This window comes from Taudactylus pleione, unplaced genomic scaffold (genome assembly GCF_031769625.1).
Source record: "Taudactylus pleione unplaced genomic scaffold, aTauple2 ptg000032l, whole genome shotgun sequence".
NCBI lineage: Eukaryota > Metazoa > Chordata > Amphibia > Anura > Myobatrachidae > Taudactylus > Taudactylus pleione.
Genome location: NW_028284434.1, coordinates 32159996 through 32175437, shown reverse-complemented (window position 1 = coordinate 32175437; position 15442 = coordinate 32159996). Strand labels below are relative to the sequence as shown.

At 43.3% G+C, this 15442-nt stretch overlaps 1 protein-coding gene across 4 annotated transcripts in view; it reads right to left on the bottom strand.

Moving 5' to 3' along the window:
• The window catches only part of LOC148539009 (cytochrome P450 2K1-like), a 112902-nt gene that overhangs the window by 33108 nt on the left and 64352 nt on the right, over nt 1-15442 (bottom strand). For all 4 annotated transcript variants that reach the window (XM_088451989.1, XM_088451992.1, XM_088451991.1 and 1 more), the window contains 2 exons: nt 3118-3278; nt 2306-2479 (listed from right to left, as the gene is read on the bottom strand). In XM_088451989.1, the coding sequence (XP_088308115.1) occupies nt 2306-2479; nt 3118-3278 (335 nt within the window). The remainder of the gene's footprint in view (nt 1-2305; nt 2480-3117; nt 3279-15442) is intronic.

The following is a 15442-nucleotide window of genomic DNA, read 5'->3' as shown; positions in this document are numbered from 1 at the left end:
CTTATCAAACTCTTGCCAAGATTGTACGATACGACTATATGGTACCATGGATGACTTATAAGGAATCTGACCACTATAAGTCACTGTGTAGAAATGAGATACCAGAATGGTTGCCACCTAGGCCGCTTCCCTGTATCAGTATGAGAAACAGTTTCAGTTTTAGACCTTTCTCCCTACTATTATATGTTAGAATTTTTCTTTCTTCCTATTATTCATTTCCCTGGTATGGAGGTTTTTCTCTTTTTTCCTCTCTTACCCCCTTTTTTCTTTTCCGTGTACTATTTTATTTTATATTTTGGTTTTGTGTATTTATTTTTTTTTAATACTAATTGATTGTGATGATCTGTTTGTGGTTCAGTGTATATGCTTTCTGTTTTACTGAGGTGATACACTGTACTAACTGTATTTTGTCTTGGTATTCAATAAAAATAATTAGCAAAAACAAAAACCCAACATTCATTTACTACTATGCCCATCTCTATATGAGTAAAATAAGCCACAATATTTATATACTGCAGGCACCACTGATGAAGCCCTTGACCACTATTTCCATCATTAGTGGAGTGAATCTAGCTATGACAGAAGCTACTTCTATGGGAGAGGAGCAGGGGCTGCCCGACCAGCTGCTATTCATTTCGGGTGGAGGGGTCCATTGCGCATGCACAAACAATCTAACGGAACGGGAAGGGAAAAACTGAAATACGCACAAATCCTGGCTTCTGGGCACAGCAGCGGCTGCAGCCCCTAGAAGCCAGGAGGCACTGGCATACTCAACACAGACGTGGGTTCCCAGTGGATGTGCTTTCTGCTAACAGCAGTCCAGACTGGCAGTCCCAGAGTAGAAGACTGAGGGTTGTGGTGGATTTTTACTGGGGGGGGGGGGATTCATCCCTGCAGTCACTAGGTAAATAGCACCACTGGACAGGAGCCATAGTTACCCCAAAACATGAAAATATGTATCTTGTGGGTAAGTCTGGATGCATATTGAGTTCTTAGGCAGCACTGTTTGTATTACTGAGACATCTGAATCATATTGGCTAAGCTATAATTAGTGTGAGTAGATTACAGTGGTAGGAGCCCTCAAGGTGTTGCCATAGGGCCTCTGTTATGTTATGTACAACCCTGCTTGGAAGAATTACTGCAAATACAGGTGGTGGTTACTGGATATAATAGAACAATGAATGATTTCAATATGTTTAGTTATGCAGTTAGGAATGAAGTAGTTGGTGGTACCGTTCTGGTGTTACTACTTACAGGAACATGCAGTTTGTGAGGCAGAAAAGCCTTGGAGAGAGATAAAGTGGAGGGAGATAAAAGTACCAACCAATCAGCTCCTAACTGTAATGTTACAGGCTGTGTCTGATAAATGACAGTTAGAAGCTGATTGGTTGGTACTTTATTCCTTTCCACTTTCTCTCCAAGGCTTAGTACATCACCCCTTGTGTCTTAGAATATATAAATATACCTTCTGCCTAAATTCTAACCATGACTTTATGCCTTACAGTAACCCAACATGACTTTATAATGTCCCACTTCCAAGAACTGTATGGGAAACGTCCATACGTTATACGTCTCTATCCTTAATATCTCTGTCTCATTTATTATTTGCACGGTGATCTGTTACTTTCTATAGTCCTATATAGCATAGCATAGACAAAAACGTTGCTTACCCCACTCAGAATATGTAAGTGACAATCTGAACCCCTTTGTCCTGTAATACCTATTTATGCTTTTACTTGTGTACAGAACTGCAGTGTGGGCCTGATTCAGATGCGCAGAAAAAAATGCCATTGCAGCTGCGAACTATCACTAATCGGATTTATGAAAATATGCTAATGACTCACCCGCCATCCAGTTCTAATGGACGCCCAAAACCGGATGCATCGGAAAACTGAACGCATATCAGGCGGCCGTCAGCCTTCTGAGTAAGTCTAAGCTGCCGCAGACATAGCGGGCCTCCATACACGCAGAGGACTCTCCTGCAGCAAGCAAGGACGCAGTAGCTAATTTATGCACGCCCAGAAAACAGTGTTTATACGCTTCAGACGCACCTGCGTTTCTCTAGCCATCCCCCAGTACCTCTCCCAAACGCTGACTACCTGTCACTCAGTTTTTAAGTGAATCCATCTTCACTCGCTGCACGTGCGCAGTGACTAACAATCGCTCAATCTGCGTACACATTGTCATTTGCGTGCGGTTCTGAATCAGGCCCTATATGTGCTTTGTACACAGTTGTAAATGATTGTTCCTATTTCTAGGGGGATAATGATTTGTAAAAATGTTGGAAAACATGAATAAGAGTTACCTGCTTTTGCTTCAAAAGATACGCATCAATGAATCCGGTGATGTCATTTTCATCAAACTCGCATCTTCGCATCTTGATACACTCTAAAGCAAAATTACTTTGTTCTTGGATGTTTTTCGCTACTTGCTTATGTAGACCAAGAAGAGTTCCAATAAGAGGGTAGTAATTATACACCTGTTGAAACAAATATTTTTTTTATTTTGAATATTAATGGGAAATTCATTTAATTCTCGGACATTAAAGCACCAATAATATTTTTATAATAATTGGGGCTACATTAGTTAATGAGAGAGGCACCAATTATATTACACATTTGTGGCAGCATGCCCGAGTCACCATAATTAATTAAGTAAATGGCACCAGTTAAAATAAAAATATTACTTGCCCCGTTATTTAGTTTAAAAATAATATTGACCGCATAATGTTACTAGATAATATATTGTCCACATAATTAAAATGTAAAATTTTTCTATTATTATTACTTAACCTCAATGATAAATTAAACATTTAGGCCCCATACTGTAAATGTATTTATTAATTGTTTGGGACCCCATATGTTTAACTGTTAATAGCAAATAAAAGCAAATTTTCAGCTCTAATATATTGGGAGTACCATTAAGTATATATTACAATATTATACTTAATATTTTAAAAGCTCTAATATATTCATTGTTAAATGGAAATGCTACTACATTAAATAAATTATGTATTAATGATCAAATAATCATACAGTAAATCTGGACTAATTTATGAATTCTAGAAATCCTCCATACAGTACAGTATAACAGTGAATTTATAAAAATAGTCCTTACCATCAATTTTGGTGCGACAATCAGGCGAGTGTTTTCTTCCATCACACTGCTTAGTTTTTTAAATTTTGTGTCATCATACTCAAATCTTTTCCCAAAAATAATAGAGCAGATTACATTGGACACTGCACTGTTCAGTATAATGTGGCTATCAAATGGTTTACCTGCAACAAGCAAACAGACAGAAAGGGGAGCCATTTACTGCGGGGAAATTAGTAAGTATAATATAATCTATTAGTGCATTAGAACAAGAGATACAGTATTTACCACTCCTATCCAAGGGTTTAGGACAATGCCAAACAAACATATTTCCAATCTCTCATCTCTGCTCGAGCTTCTAACTCCAAGCGCCTTTTTTATACATTCAAATCTCTTCTCACAACCTCCCACACCAAACCCATCGGCTACTAACAGTACCCCAAGATCTTGCATCCTACTTCAAAGACAAGGTTGATAAGATCCGACATGTAGTGGAAGGCTCTTCCTGAGCCAGCGACCTGCTCATTTCCTTCCCACTGAACTCGCATTTTTTACTCATTCGCAAATGTAATAGGGTGCGTATATAGTAAAACTCGCATTTTTTACTAATTCGCAAATGTAATAGGGTGCGTATATAGTAAAACTCGCATTTTTTACTAATTCGCAAATGTAATAGGGTGCGTATATAGTAAAACTCGCATTTTTCGGCCTTTACTATAGCTTGCAAAAAACATCTCGCATTCAGATGCTTTCCTATTCTTTAGATAGAACTCAGGCAATGTAATAATTTTCCTATTCTCTAGATAGAACTCGGGCAATGTAATAGAGAGCGAGTGCTTCACTCGTACATATTACTGCCTGAGAACTCGCAAAAACAACAGACCAGCTTCAGGATAGCGAGTTTATTCTGAACAGGTCACAGTAACACAGAAACAAGCACATATCTATGAGATACATGCATGTTTCTGTGTGTACATATGAAAATACTTTTTTTATATAAAAATAATGACGTGCACCCCCTCCCCAGAAACATAACCAGCACCGGGCTCTGTACAGCCTGTGCTGGTTTTTAAAATACAGGGGCCAAAATGTGTAGGGGGGCACTGTACTTTACAGGGCTTTTCTGATCTGGTCCTTGTTGTGAAAAACACGGGACAAAATGAGTAGGGGTCCCCTGTAATTTTCATAACCATCACTGTGGACTCTTTCTAGCGGGGGAGTAATGCCACAGCCAGGGAAACCCTTACACCGGGTTCCCCAGCCGAAGCATTACCCCTGATATCTAGTCAGCCCAGGACAGCAATCCCTGGGGAGGTGGAGACCCCCCAATAAAGGGGTCCCACTCTTCACGGCACCCCAGGCCTGGGCTGATAGTCCGGGGCTATCCCCGGCACCCCTCGCCGGTGGGTGCCGGGTTTATAGTGTAAATGTGTTGTGTAAAATAAAAGTGTAAGTATTGTCTTTTGCTGTGGAACTACAGGTCCCAGCAAGCCTCCCCATGCTGCTACTTGGCGAACCATAAGTGCCAGCATGCACGGGATTACGGGCCCGCTGGTACCTGTAGTTCCACTGCAAAAGAAATATTAAAATAAAGACAAGACACACCGTGAAAGTACAATTTTATTTAAACACACATGCACACTCACTGAAACACATACTCACCTAGTATTCCTGAAGCCATCATGTCCCCTTCTCCAGTAGGAATCCATAGGGTACCTGTAATAAAAAAAAAAACATACTCACCTCTCCTACGCGATTATCCTGCCCTCTTCGGCCTCTGTAGGCATCCAAGGGGTTAAAACAAAAAAACACATACCTTTCCTCTGCGTGAATGACTGGGGCCCACGTGTGCCCAGTCATTGCAGGAGCCGCTAGCCAATCAGCGGGCGTCTCCATCGGAGCTGGCCCCTGATTGGCTATGCGCGGTCAGCCTGTCTCCTCCATAGACTTCAATGGTGTGAAATCTCTATTGAAGTCTATGGTGGGAACCGCTGCATTGTATCCAATGATGTAACCGGAAGGTTACTTGAGGTGAACCTTGCGGTTACATCATTGGATACAATGTAGTGGACTCTGGCCCTGATTCAGAGGCACTCGCTATATGCGAGCGCTCGCTCTGAATCAGGGCGGAATGGGTTTTCTTTTCTCCGGCCTCCAGCTGTGCGATTATCGCAACCATCGGGCTTGCGACGAGATCCTTGTGGTAGGGTCTCGTCAACCGCAAGCCCCAGTGAACTTCTTGCTCTAATAGACCAGGAAGTTCACTACTGACATCACTGGTGATGTCAGTAGGGCCGCCCACAAACCGCAGGCGTTCCGTCAGGAATGCCTTTGATTGTCCAGCCACCCCTCTGCATGCCTACAAAATGGGGCGAGCTGTCAATCACAATCGACAGCCGCCCCGTTTTGTAGTGAGTCCCTCAGCGAGTGAAAATTAACTCGCTACGGGGCTCGCGCGTGCGCACTGCAGGCCATAGAACCGCTTGCGAGCACTATGCGCTCGCGAGCGGGTCTGAATCGGGCCCTCTGTCTGTCCTTAAATTGTCTGCCTGTGTTTTACCAAATTCAATATAATACTTCCAAACAGGGTTATCCTCCAAACTAGAGCAAAATACATCACTTATCTCTAAATTTGAGATGGGAGGAGGTGAGGCGATGCGGCCAAGGTACTGTAAAGGCATGGTCATGCAATATGCATTCCATCCTGACCACTAAACAACTGCGTATGCACCTATTTGGAAGTGGATCACATGTTGCTGCTCAACCCGTAATGCAAAATGTGAACTGATGAGGATGACGACCGGCAGCGGCGTCTGTTTAACTGAATGCAGTCTGTCCCATTTATGCACACTTGCCAACTTATTCCCAAAATAGCAACATGTGAATCTGACGTGTGCTCTCTTCATATGCTGCCAATAGGACCCCTTGGTGCAGTAGTGCTACCTTACACACCAAAATAAGTAAAACAATAAAACAATATCACCACTTCAGTCCTGCGGCGCTGACAGGGTTTCACAAATAGCTTGACGTTACTTCCAAATTGACCCAAACAAGATTCCTGATCTAATGTGGGCTCAGACAAGCGAGTACATTTTCATAGTGTAATTCAGTGATTCACATACAGGGGCAGGCTGGCAACTTTTAGCCTGGGGGGCAAATGCATGCAGACGGCCCTGGCAGAGGAGTAGCGTGTGTGTCCGAAGAATATGCGTGCTACGGCGCCCCCCCCTCCAGTGTTCCAGGGAGGCGGGTCCATATGGGATTAATGTAAGGTAAAAATAAAGATTAGGGCAGCCCCGTCGTAGTGCCCATATGCAGTGCCCCCGTGTGCCACAGGAGAGAACACACCTTATGCAGGCCTCCAGTAGTGCCCCCAGTAGTAGTCCCCCCAGTAGTAGTAGTAGTCCCCCCATTTGCAGTGCCCCCAGTAGTAGTAGTCCCCCCCTTTGTAGTGCCCCCAGTAGTAGTAGTCCCCCCCCTTTGTAGTGCCCCAGTAGTAGTAGTAGTCCCCCCATTTGCAGTGCCCCCATAGTAGTAGTCCCCCCCTTTGTAGTACCCCCATTAGTAGTAGTCCCCCCTTGTGCCCCCAGTAGTAGCAGTCCCTCCCTGTAGTGTCCCCAGTAGTAGTAGTCCCCCCCTTGTAGTGTCCCCAGTAGTAGTAGTCCCCCACCCCCCTTGTAGTGCCCCCAGTAGTAGACCCCTTATAGTGCCCCCAGTAGTCGTAGTCCCCCCCTTGTAGTGCCCCCAGTAGTTGTAGTCCCCCACCCCCCTTGTAATGCCCCCAGTAGTAGTAGTCCCCCCCTTTGTAGTGCCCCCAGTAGTGCCAGACACCCCCCCCCCCAATAGACACACGTAATATTAAAAAAAAAAAAAAACACACTTACCCGAATCCCCGCTCACGCCGCCGCCATCTGCTCCTCTGTCTGTCCTCCCGGGCCGGGCCGCTCTGCATTATGGGAGAGACGTCATATGACATCATGACGTCTCTCCCATTACCCACTGCGGGAGCCGGAAGATGGAGCGGCTCCCGCAGTGGCGCAGCAGCAGCAGCTAATGAGAGTCTGAAGACTCTCATTGGCTGCTGCTTACAACAAACACACAGCTGCCGGAGCCGGCGGCTGTGTGTTTGTCAGTGTAGCGCTGACCGAACTCCGTCCGGTCAGCGCTACACGCGGTGCAGTCTGTGTCACAGTGACACAGACTGCACCGGCCCGCGGCCTGCATGACGCTGCGGCCCGGGGGGCACATGGCACCCTGCCCCCCGGCCCAGCCCGCCACTGTTCACATATATCAGCTTTCAGAATATATATACTGTCTAACCTATATGTACTGTAGACAAGTGAGTACATATGGGAGAGTATAATATCATGATACGTTAATATTTTCTCTTTTACTCCTCCATTCCTTCATCCATCCAGTATATATAGAAGATAAATTCAGAGAGTAGCTCCCATTACATAATACTGCATTTATTAATATAAATCACATTCCACACAGAACAGAACAATGTTAACAAAAAGAAAGAGAAAAAGATTGCCTCTCACCGAATAGAATTGTCTACCGGATGAAAAAGTAATCAAATAGAGCAAATAAGGAAAAGTACTCCACCTGGTGGATTTGATAGTTGCTGCTCTTATGTTTAGATTAAGGGAAGAAAGAGCTAAAACGTTAAGTGATTTATTTGACTCTAATGTGAACATTGTAGTTCACATTAAAACACAGTAGGGGATGTAGTTATGCGGCCGACGGTCTCAATTCCAACAGCGTAATCCCGGCAAGGGATTTAGCATAGGCGTTGAAACACCGATGCCTATCGACCATTCGTCCTCTCTGCCGGTTAAGTATACACTGAGCCCAGGGATGGGGGGGTTAGGTTTAGGGACCCCCGGGGGGACCTAGGTTTAAGCCCCCTGCAGGGGAAGGCTAGGGTTAGGCTAGGGGAAGGGGGGGTTAGTGTTAGGCACTAGGGGGGGAGGTTAGAGGTAGGCACTCCCCCGGGAGAGTTGGGGGGAGAGAGGGGAGGGGTAGCATACTTGCCAATGGGCGTCGGGATCTTCACCTGTCGGTCTGTCACTGTCGGGTTTTGAACCAGCGGCTCTTGAGCCGCCGATATTTCAATCCCATTCCCATTAATGTGGTGGATGAAAATTTGGAAAATCTCATGTACAAGTTGCCTTAATGCCTAAATGCCTTAATGCGAGAAAATAAAATTTGGTGGGAGGTGGCGACATTAGAAAAATATGTTGCAAATGATATGATCCCAAAAGGTCTTAAGATACATAAGACGGCAAGTTTCACCACAGCCACTGAACATTTTAAAGAGAGACGGCAGAATAGAAATTTTAAATATTCTATTTTGGATAAGATGATAGACCCAGAGGGTCGCTTTTTGTTGGTAGATTTGTCCATTGAAGGACGTCAGTATACTATAGTTAATATCTACGCTCCAAATATATCCCCACATCAATTTTTGGCTAAAATCTCTCGGATATTAGCACACAGAACAGTATATGAATTTATTTTAGCAGGTGATTATAATTCAGTGGATGATCCCAGCATCGATAGGTCCCCCTTAGTAAATAGGTCTAATACACCCTCATGGTACTATATTCAATCTCTGAAGACACTCCACCAGCTGTCTGATCCATGGAGACTTATACATGGTTCGGAACGTACCTACACACATCTTTCTCTGGCTCATCAATCTTTATCTAGGATTGATTTTTTCTTAATTTCAAATTCTTTAATGTCCCAGGTACGTACATCGGAGATTCACGAGATTTTAATTTTGGACCACGCCCCAGTGTCGTTGGATTTATGGCGCGCTTCATTGACCTCTGCCAATGGCCTATAGCGCTTTCCAGATTATTTCGTTAAATCGGAACAATTGAAACAATTTTTAACTACTTCTTGGTCTAACTACCAAGATGATAATATAGATCATTGGCAGGATATTGTCTTGTTTTGGAGCGCTTCTAAAGCAGTGATGCGAGGTCATGTTTTACAATATGTATCTAAACTTAGAAGAGAATCGAAAAAACAATACTTTGATTTACATGCTGCAGTGGCGTTAACATTTAGACAGTATCAGGCCAATCAGTCTGGCCATAACTTGGAAGAATATCTTAAAAATAAAAAACTGTTGAAGTCTTTCCTATCTGCTCAGGCTAGAACCCGCTTAGAGTACTCTAAACAAATGTACTATAAATGGGGTAACAAACCCGGCAAACTACTAGCACTTATGTCTAAATCACAGACAAAAAAATCTTTTATTACAGCAATCAAAGACCCTTTATCTAATAATACACATTTGAACACCAAAGAGATTCTGGGGGTCATTCAGACCCGGTCGTTAGCGCCGATGCGCTCGGACCGGGTCGATGGCCCCCCACAGAGCATGCGCACGACTGCGCCGGCGCCGTCGTGCGCATGCATGAGACCCGCTACGACCGACAGTGCCGGTCGTAGTGGGTCTCGATCCGATGTTGATTGACAGCTCGCCCTGTTTGGAAGGCGGGCCGGTGGGGTGGCAGCCCAAACGGAGGCTTTCCCATGGGAACGCCTACCATTTGGGGGAGGTCCCACTGACATCACTAGTGATGTCAGTGGAGAGCTACCGCCTCAGACAGAGCCAGAAGCTCTCTGGGGCTTACGACAAGGGAGACCCTACCCTAGGGTCTCGTCGTAAGCCTCGACGGTCGCGATGGTCTCTGACCATCACGACCATCACAGGAGCGGTCGTTAGAGCTGTGGGTGTTAACCCACAGCCTAATGACCGCAACAGAGGCGGGCGGTCAGGATGCAAGCGGCCGCCCAGTTTCTGAGCGACCGCTTGCATCCTCCGACCGCCTCTGAATGAGGCCATCTATCTCATTTCCACTCATATTTTTCAAATCTTTATCAACCAATCGAGGAGGAGGGAGATTTATAAGAACAACTTCTTTCAGAAGCTCGATTACCTGTATTAACTCAGGACCAACGGGATATGTTATCAAAGGATATTTTGGAGGTAGAATTAGGCAGCGTTATAACTGGTTTACTCCCACATAAATCGCCTGGACCGGATGGTTTTTCAGGTTCTTATTATAAGCTCTTAAAAGACAGCTTAGTACCCACTTTGGTAGAATTATTTAATGAAATATTGCATGACAAGCCGGCCTTTTCTTCATTCACGGAGGCCTATACGATACTCCTCCCAAAACCGGGCAACGACCCACTACTAGCGGAATCATATCGCCCGACTTCGCTTTTAAATTCGGATTTCAAACTGCTGGCCAAGATAATGGCCAACAGGCTGCAAACTATGATGCCTGACTTGCTAACCCCACATCAAACAGGATTTGTCCAAGGCAGACATTCGGTTAGGGCTATCCGTATGACATTGGCGGCGGTTCTGGCAAATAAGAGTCGGGAGCGGCCAGGGGGCATGTTACTCAGTCTTAACACTCACTTTGATTTGGTAGCTTGGCCGCATTTATTTGCAACACTAGAAAGAAAAGGCTTTGATTCTTTGTTTGTTGGATTAATACGAACCTTTTATTCTCATCCTACTACAACCTTGCTAGTTAACGGGGTTCGAGGGGATCCGATTATAATGCACAGAGGAACACGTCAGGGGTGTCCCCTCTCCCCGTTATTGTTCAATTTATGTATTGACCCTTTGTTTCGAATGCTCCAAAATTGGTCGGAGTTCCGAGGAATCAAAGTGGGGGCAACAGAGATTAAACTATCTTCTTTTGCGGACGACCTATTACTTTACATAAATGATCCTGTATACTCTCTGGGGAAAATATTGTCTAAACTCTCTGACTTTGGAAAAATATTGGTCGGTGGGCCTCTATCTCCATCTCAACATACAAGTTCCTCGTTGGGGTTCTCAATTACCATTGCGTTGGGCCAAAACTAGTATTGATTACTTGGGAATTCAACTTCCCAAATTCCCAGCTGAGCTGTATAGACTTAATTTCTCAAAGCAATTATACAAATAACTAAAGAATTAGAGGGTTGGAAACACCTTTGTTTGTCCTACATGGGTAGGGCCAATTTTATTAAGATGGTAACGTTCCCGAGGCTGTTATATTTGTTTCAGGCGCTTCCCCATCTTCTAGCGCAAAAAGACTTACGCTTATTGAATTCTCTTTTTAGAAATTTTATCTGGAAATCTAAACGCCCAAGAATTGGGCTGATTAAGTTACAGCAAACAAAAGCAAACTGGGGTATTAATTTTCCTCATATCCTAAATTATAACCACTCCGCAATATTAAGATATCTCTGTGTTTGGATCCATGATCAAGACCTTTAGGCAAACTCCTCGATTGAGGGTCAATTTTTAGAAGACTGTAATTTGGTGAGCTTCCTGCCCATGCATGATGCAGAAATTCCAACATATACGAGAGAACCCCCTCTTATGGTCCACTCGAAAAGTGTGGCATATCATTCGTCATCGTGGCCAGTTAAATCCTTACAAATCTATATTTTTGCCTTTTATAGGGAATCCAGAATTCCAGGGGGGTAGGGCAGCATTTCCTTTCACTAAACTTCATAAAGAAGGGCTGACTAATATAGGTATTTTTCTTAACATACCATTGAAACGCTCACTTAATTATGGAGAGGCGTCAGAAAGGTTTCCCTCATTTCATATCCATCTCCTTGCTTTTATGCAGGCTAAGCATTATGTGGATTCATTAAATGTTTCTCGGATTCGGATTGGGAAAACACATTTAATACTATGCTTCACTCGGAACTGGCCACAAAAAAGGCATTATCAATACACTATTTCTTTTTAAGACAACCCATACAACATGAGGTGGCGCGTACTGGGATGAGTAGGTGGGTGCAGGTGATTCCCTCAGTATCATGCGAAATTCTTATCACGTAATTTACTCCCAGCTATTCAATATCAGGAATTGTTCCTGAATATTTTTCACAAAGCATACTTCTCCTCACATAGACAATATTTGACGGGTATAACCTCTTCGGCCTCTTGTCCTCGCTGTCAGTCCACCATAGCCAACTTGTATCATTATTTTTGGTCTTGTCCTCTTTTGAGAACTTTTTGGCTTCAAGTAAAGAAATATGCCCTTGAGCACCTGGTGAATTATGTACCATTCACTGATGTGTGGGCCCTGTTTAGGATACTTCTGGAAGGTCAGCGAGTGGCAAAGGGTTGTAAGAGACTTCTGCTCATTGTTAGTGCAGTGGCGCGTAAGACAATACTCCAGACATGGATTGAAACTTCTCCACCTACACTGAGTCTTTTTAAAGAAAAGCTCTTCCATGTATTTAACATGGACTGGATTGAGACATTAGTAGAAAAGGAGGCTCAAGTGGGAAAATTTTTCTTAACTTGGGAGAGTTTATAGAAATTCTCACCTCAACACAGAGACATAGAATTTATGAATCATTGTCAACGAATAATATCTGGGGATCCTCCAATCAGGTTCGAATTTTAGGGAATTATGCTTTGTTCACTTAAGCCTCCCCTTTCCCTATCTCCCCTTGTCCTTCCATCCTTGGCGTCTTGTCCCCGCAGCCGCTTTCCTCTCAAGCATAGATGGTTGCATTGTTATATGTATCCTTAGACCGATAGATAAGAGTACAACAGGTATTGTTGCTTTATATCTGGTAAATTTCTGGTCTAAATGGAGACATTTGTACTACTGGAAAATCTGTGTGTATTTATCTATTCGTTTTTTCTCTTCTATTATACGCAAATTGTATAAATATACACAAACACAAAATGTAAATTGCTGTAACTGTTCATTTTATTCAATGATCAGATGTTATTGTATCAGTTACATTATGTACGTGTTGATTTCATGGTGTTTCAATAAAAAAAAGAGAGATGGCAGATGATTAGAGAAGAAAAGTAAAAGAGATTTAATTAATTTAGATTGGGAGATCAATGAGTATAAGTGCCTCGTTACTCCCTTTTCAGATTTAACTGACTTTAAGGAGTACGAAGAAGTGATAGAAAGGAAAATAGAGAGGTTAGAAAGGGATCTGATAAGTAAGAAAACCAGTTAGTTTAATCAGGACAGGAGAGGTTATGAGGACCCCAGAAATTTAGTTATTGATACCCATAGAAGTCAAGTGGAACAAAACAATCAAGATATAATTTTTTACCATCATAAAAGGACTATCTATAATAAACCTCCAAACAGGAGACACTTACCTAAGAAAGGCTAAATGAGAGAGGACCGCTCAATAGAGGAATTTAGGGGCAACGATGAGAGATCTTATTATAGAGCTCAATATGAGAGAAGGACCATTTCCCCAGGGAAGGAATCCTTTACACATGACTGGAGGAAGGTCGAAAATTTGGGAGATGTAGATTCTGGGAACCGAGACAGTCCCCAGATAGAAAACAAAATCGCTTCTCTATACTTGGACAAAGTGATCTTCCCTCCCCTTTTTTAGACAGAAGGGGGAGAAACCTTCCCCGGAATTGACCTTTAAAAAGAGGGGTAATAGTGAAAGGGGTGGTAAGAAAAAGGCACGAAAGAAGATCAGAAAAGCTGATATATGTGAATCACTGAATTACACTATGAAAATGTTCTCGCCTGTCTGAGCCCACATTAGATCAAGAATCTTGTTTGCGTCGATTTGGAAGGAACATCAAGCTATTTGTGAAACCCTTTCAGGGCTGCAGGACTGAATTGGTGATATAGTTTTATTGCTATACATTTCCCCTCTGGGACAGATCCTGGAGGAGAGACACAGATGAGTGATTGTGGGGGTGAGGTCCAGAGCTTCTGGTCATTAGGCACTGCCCGCTCACGGCATAGTGCTGTGAACTGAAGGTCTGTGAAGGGGAAATGGAGCCAAGATGGCGCTATTCTCTGTGAATCGTGTCATCTCACCACAGGTACTGCCCATTTCATTGGGAAGTAGGCGGGATGCCGGAGGGTGACTGACTCTTCAGGGTGTCTACGGGACTTCCCAGAAAATTTGGGAGTCCCCCAGATGTCCCTGGAGAATAGGGAAGTATGCATTTATGTTAATATCAGAATAATATTACTGCAGCTAAACACTGTATTTGCAGGACTACAGAAAAATGAGCGATCCGCCCAGAGTAATAAAACTTATTTCCGAGTCAGCTTTTAATGGGAAAGGCGACTTATATGTTTATTAATGTGTCCTTAAAGAACCTTACATATTAGGCTTGCATTTTGTACACATTTCATTATACCTGCTCCCTGCAATTTTATTAGTTACACTGTCTGGCCATGTAGAGTAATGTATATGAACTGTGTACTGATTTGTTTTGCGTTTTTTTCCTTTATGTTACTATTACTGTGAAGCACCTTGTACCATGCCTTCGCCCATTAGCTTATGTTGTATGCAGGAGTAAAGGAGGTGGCTATGCTAGGTTTACCAAACTGGCCACATTTTGTGTTAATGACCTGCTCAGCAAACCTAGCAAGATGCGCCTTTTTTTTAAATGCATTTTGCATTTGGGAGTTACAGTAGAGTAGATGCAAATCCAACTCAGCGTGAGCCCCTTTGTGGGTATATTGTTACCAGGGGTGCTGAGAGGGGGCAGAACGGGCACTAATTACACAGGGCCAGGTTCAGGGCCAGCTGCTAAGAGGGACCTCCCCCCCATGTGACCATGCCTCCCTAGTGATTTGACCATGCCCCCCAGTACCCAGGTTGGCTCTCTGGGCCCGTGTGTCACTTTGATTTCTGATTGGAACACGGTATGAGAAAGGGGCTCAGAGATACTGCAGGCACAGGTTTACTTGCTTCATGAACCTGCACAGGTGCACAGGTCTACTCTTCCCAAGCAAAGCAAAATGCCAAGAAAAATTACAAATGTATGATTTCTTAGTGTTATGCCTGAAGTATTTACTCATATTGGGATTTGTTCCAAAAAGAACGCATGAGAAAATGGTAACAAGTCATTGTGCTCACTCATCCCACATCACTTCTCATGTTCACTTATGAGATGTCACCTTTATAAGCTCCTTCGTCACAGTCACTTTTTATACTTGAACATCGCATATCAACACTAAGGGGTATATTTACTCTAGTGCTGGTTTTTAGAAGTGGATATCTTGCCCATAGCAACCACTCAGATTCTATCTATTATCTTCTAGTAGGTGTTAAATAAATATTAAGTAGAATCTGATTGGTTGCTATGGGCAACATCTCCACTTCTAATAACTCGCACTATAATAAATTTAGGGGTATCCCTATGTGGTCTGATCTAGACGTGCAGCTTTCACTATTATTTGTGTAAGGTGTAACTGGTGTTTTCCTTTGCTTAGATCACATCACTGGTCCAATGGGTGGATGGGTTGTACAGTGCATAATGTGGATCACTAACTATAATGAGGCTACAGGG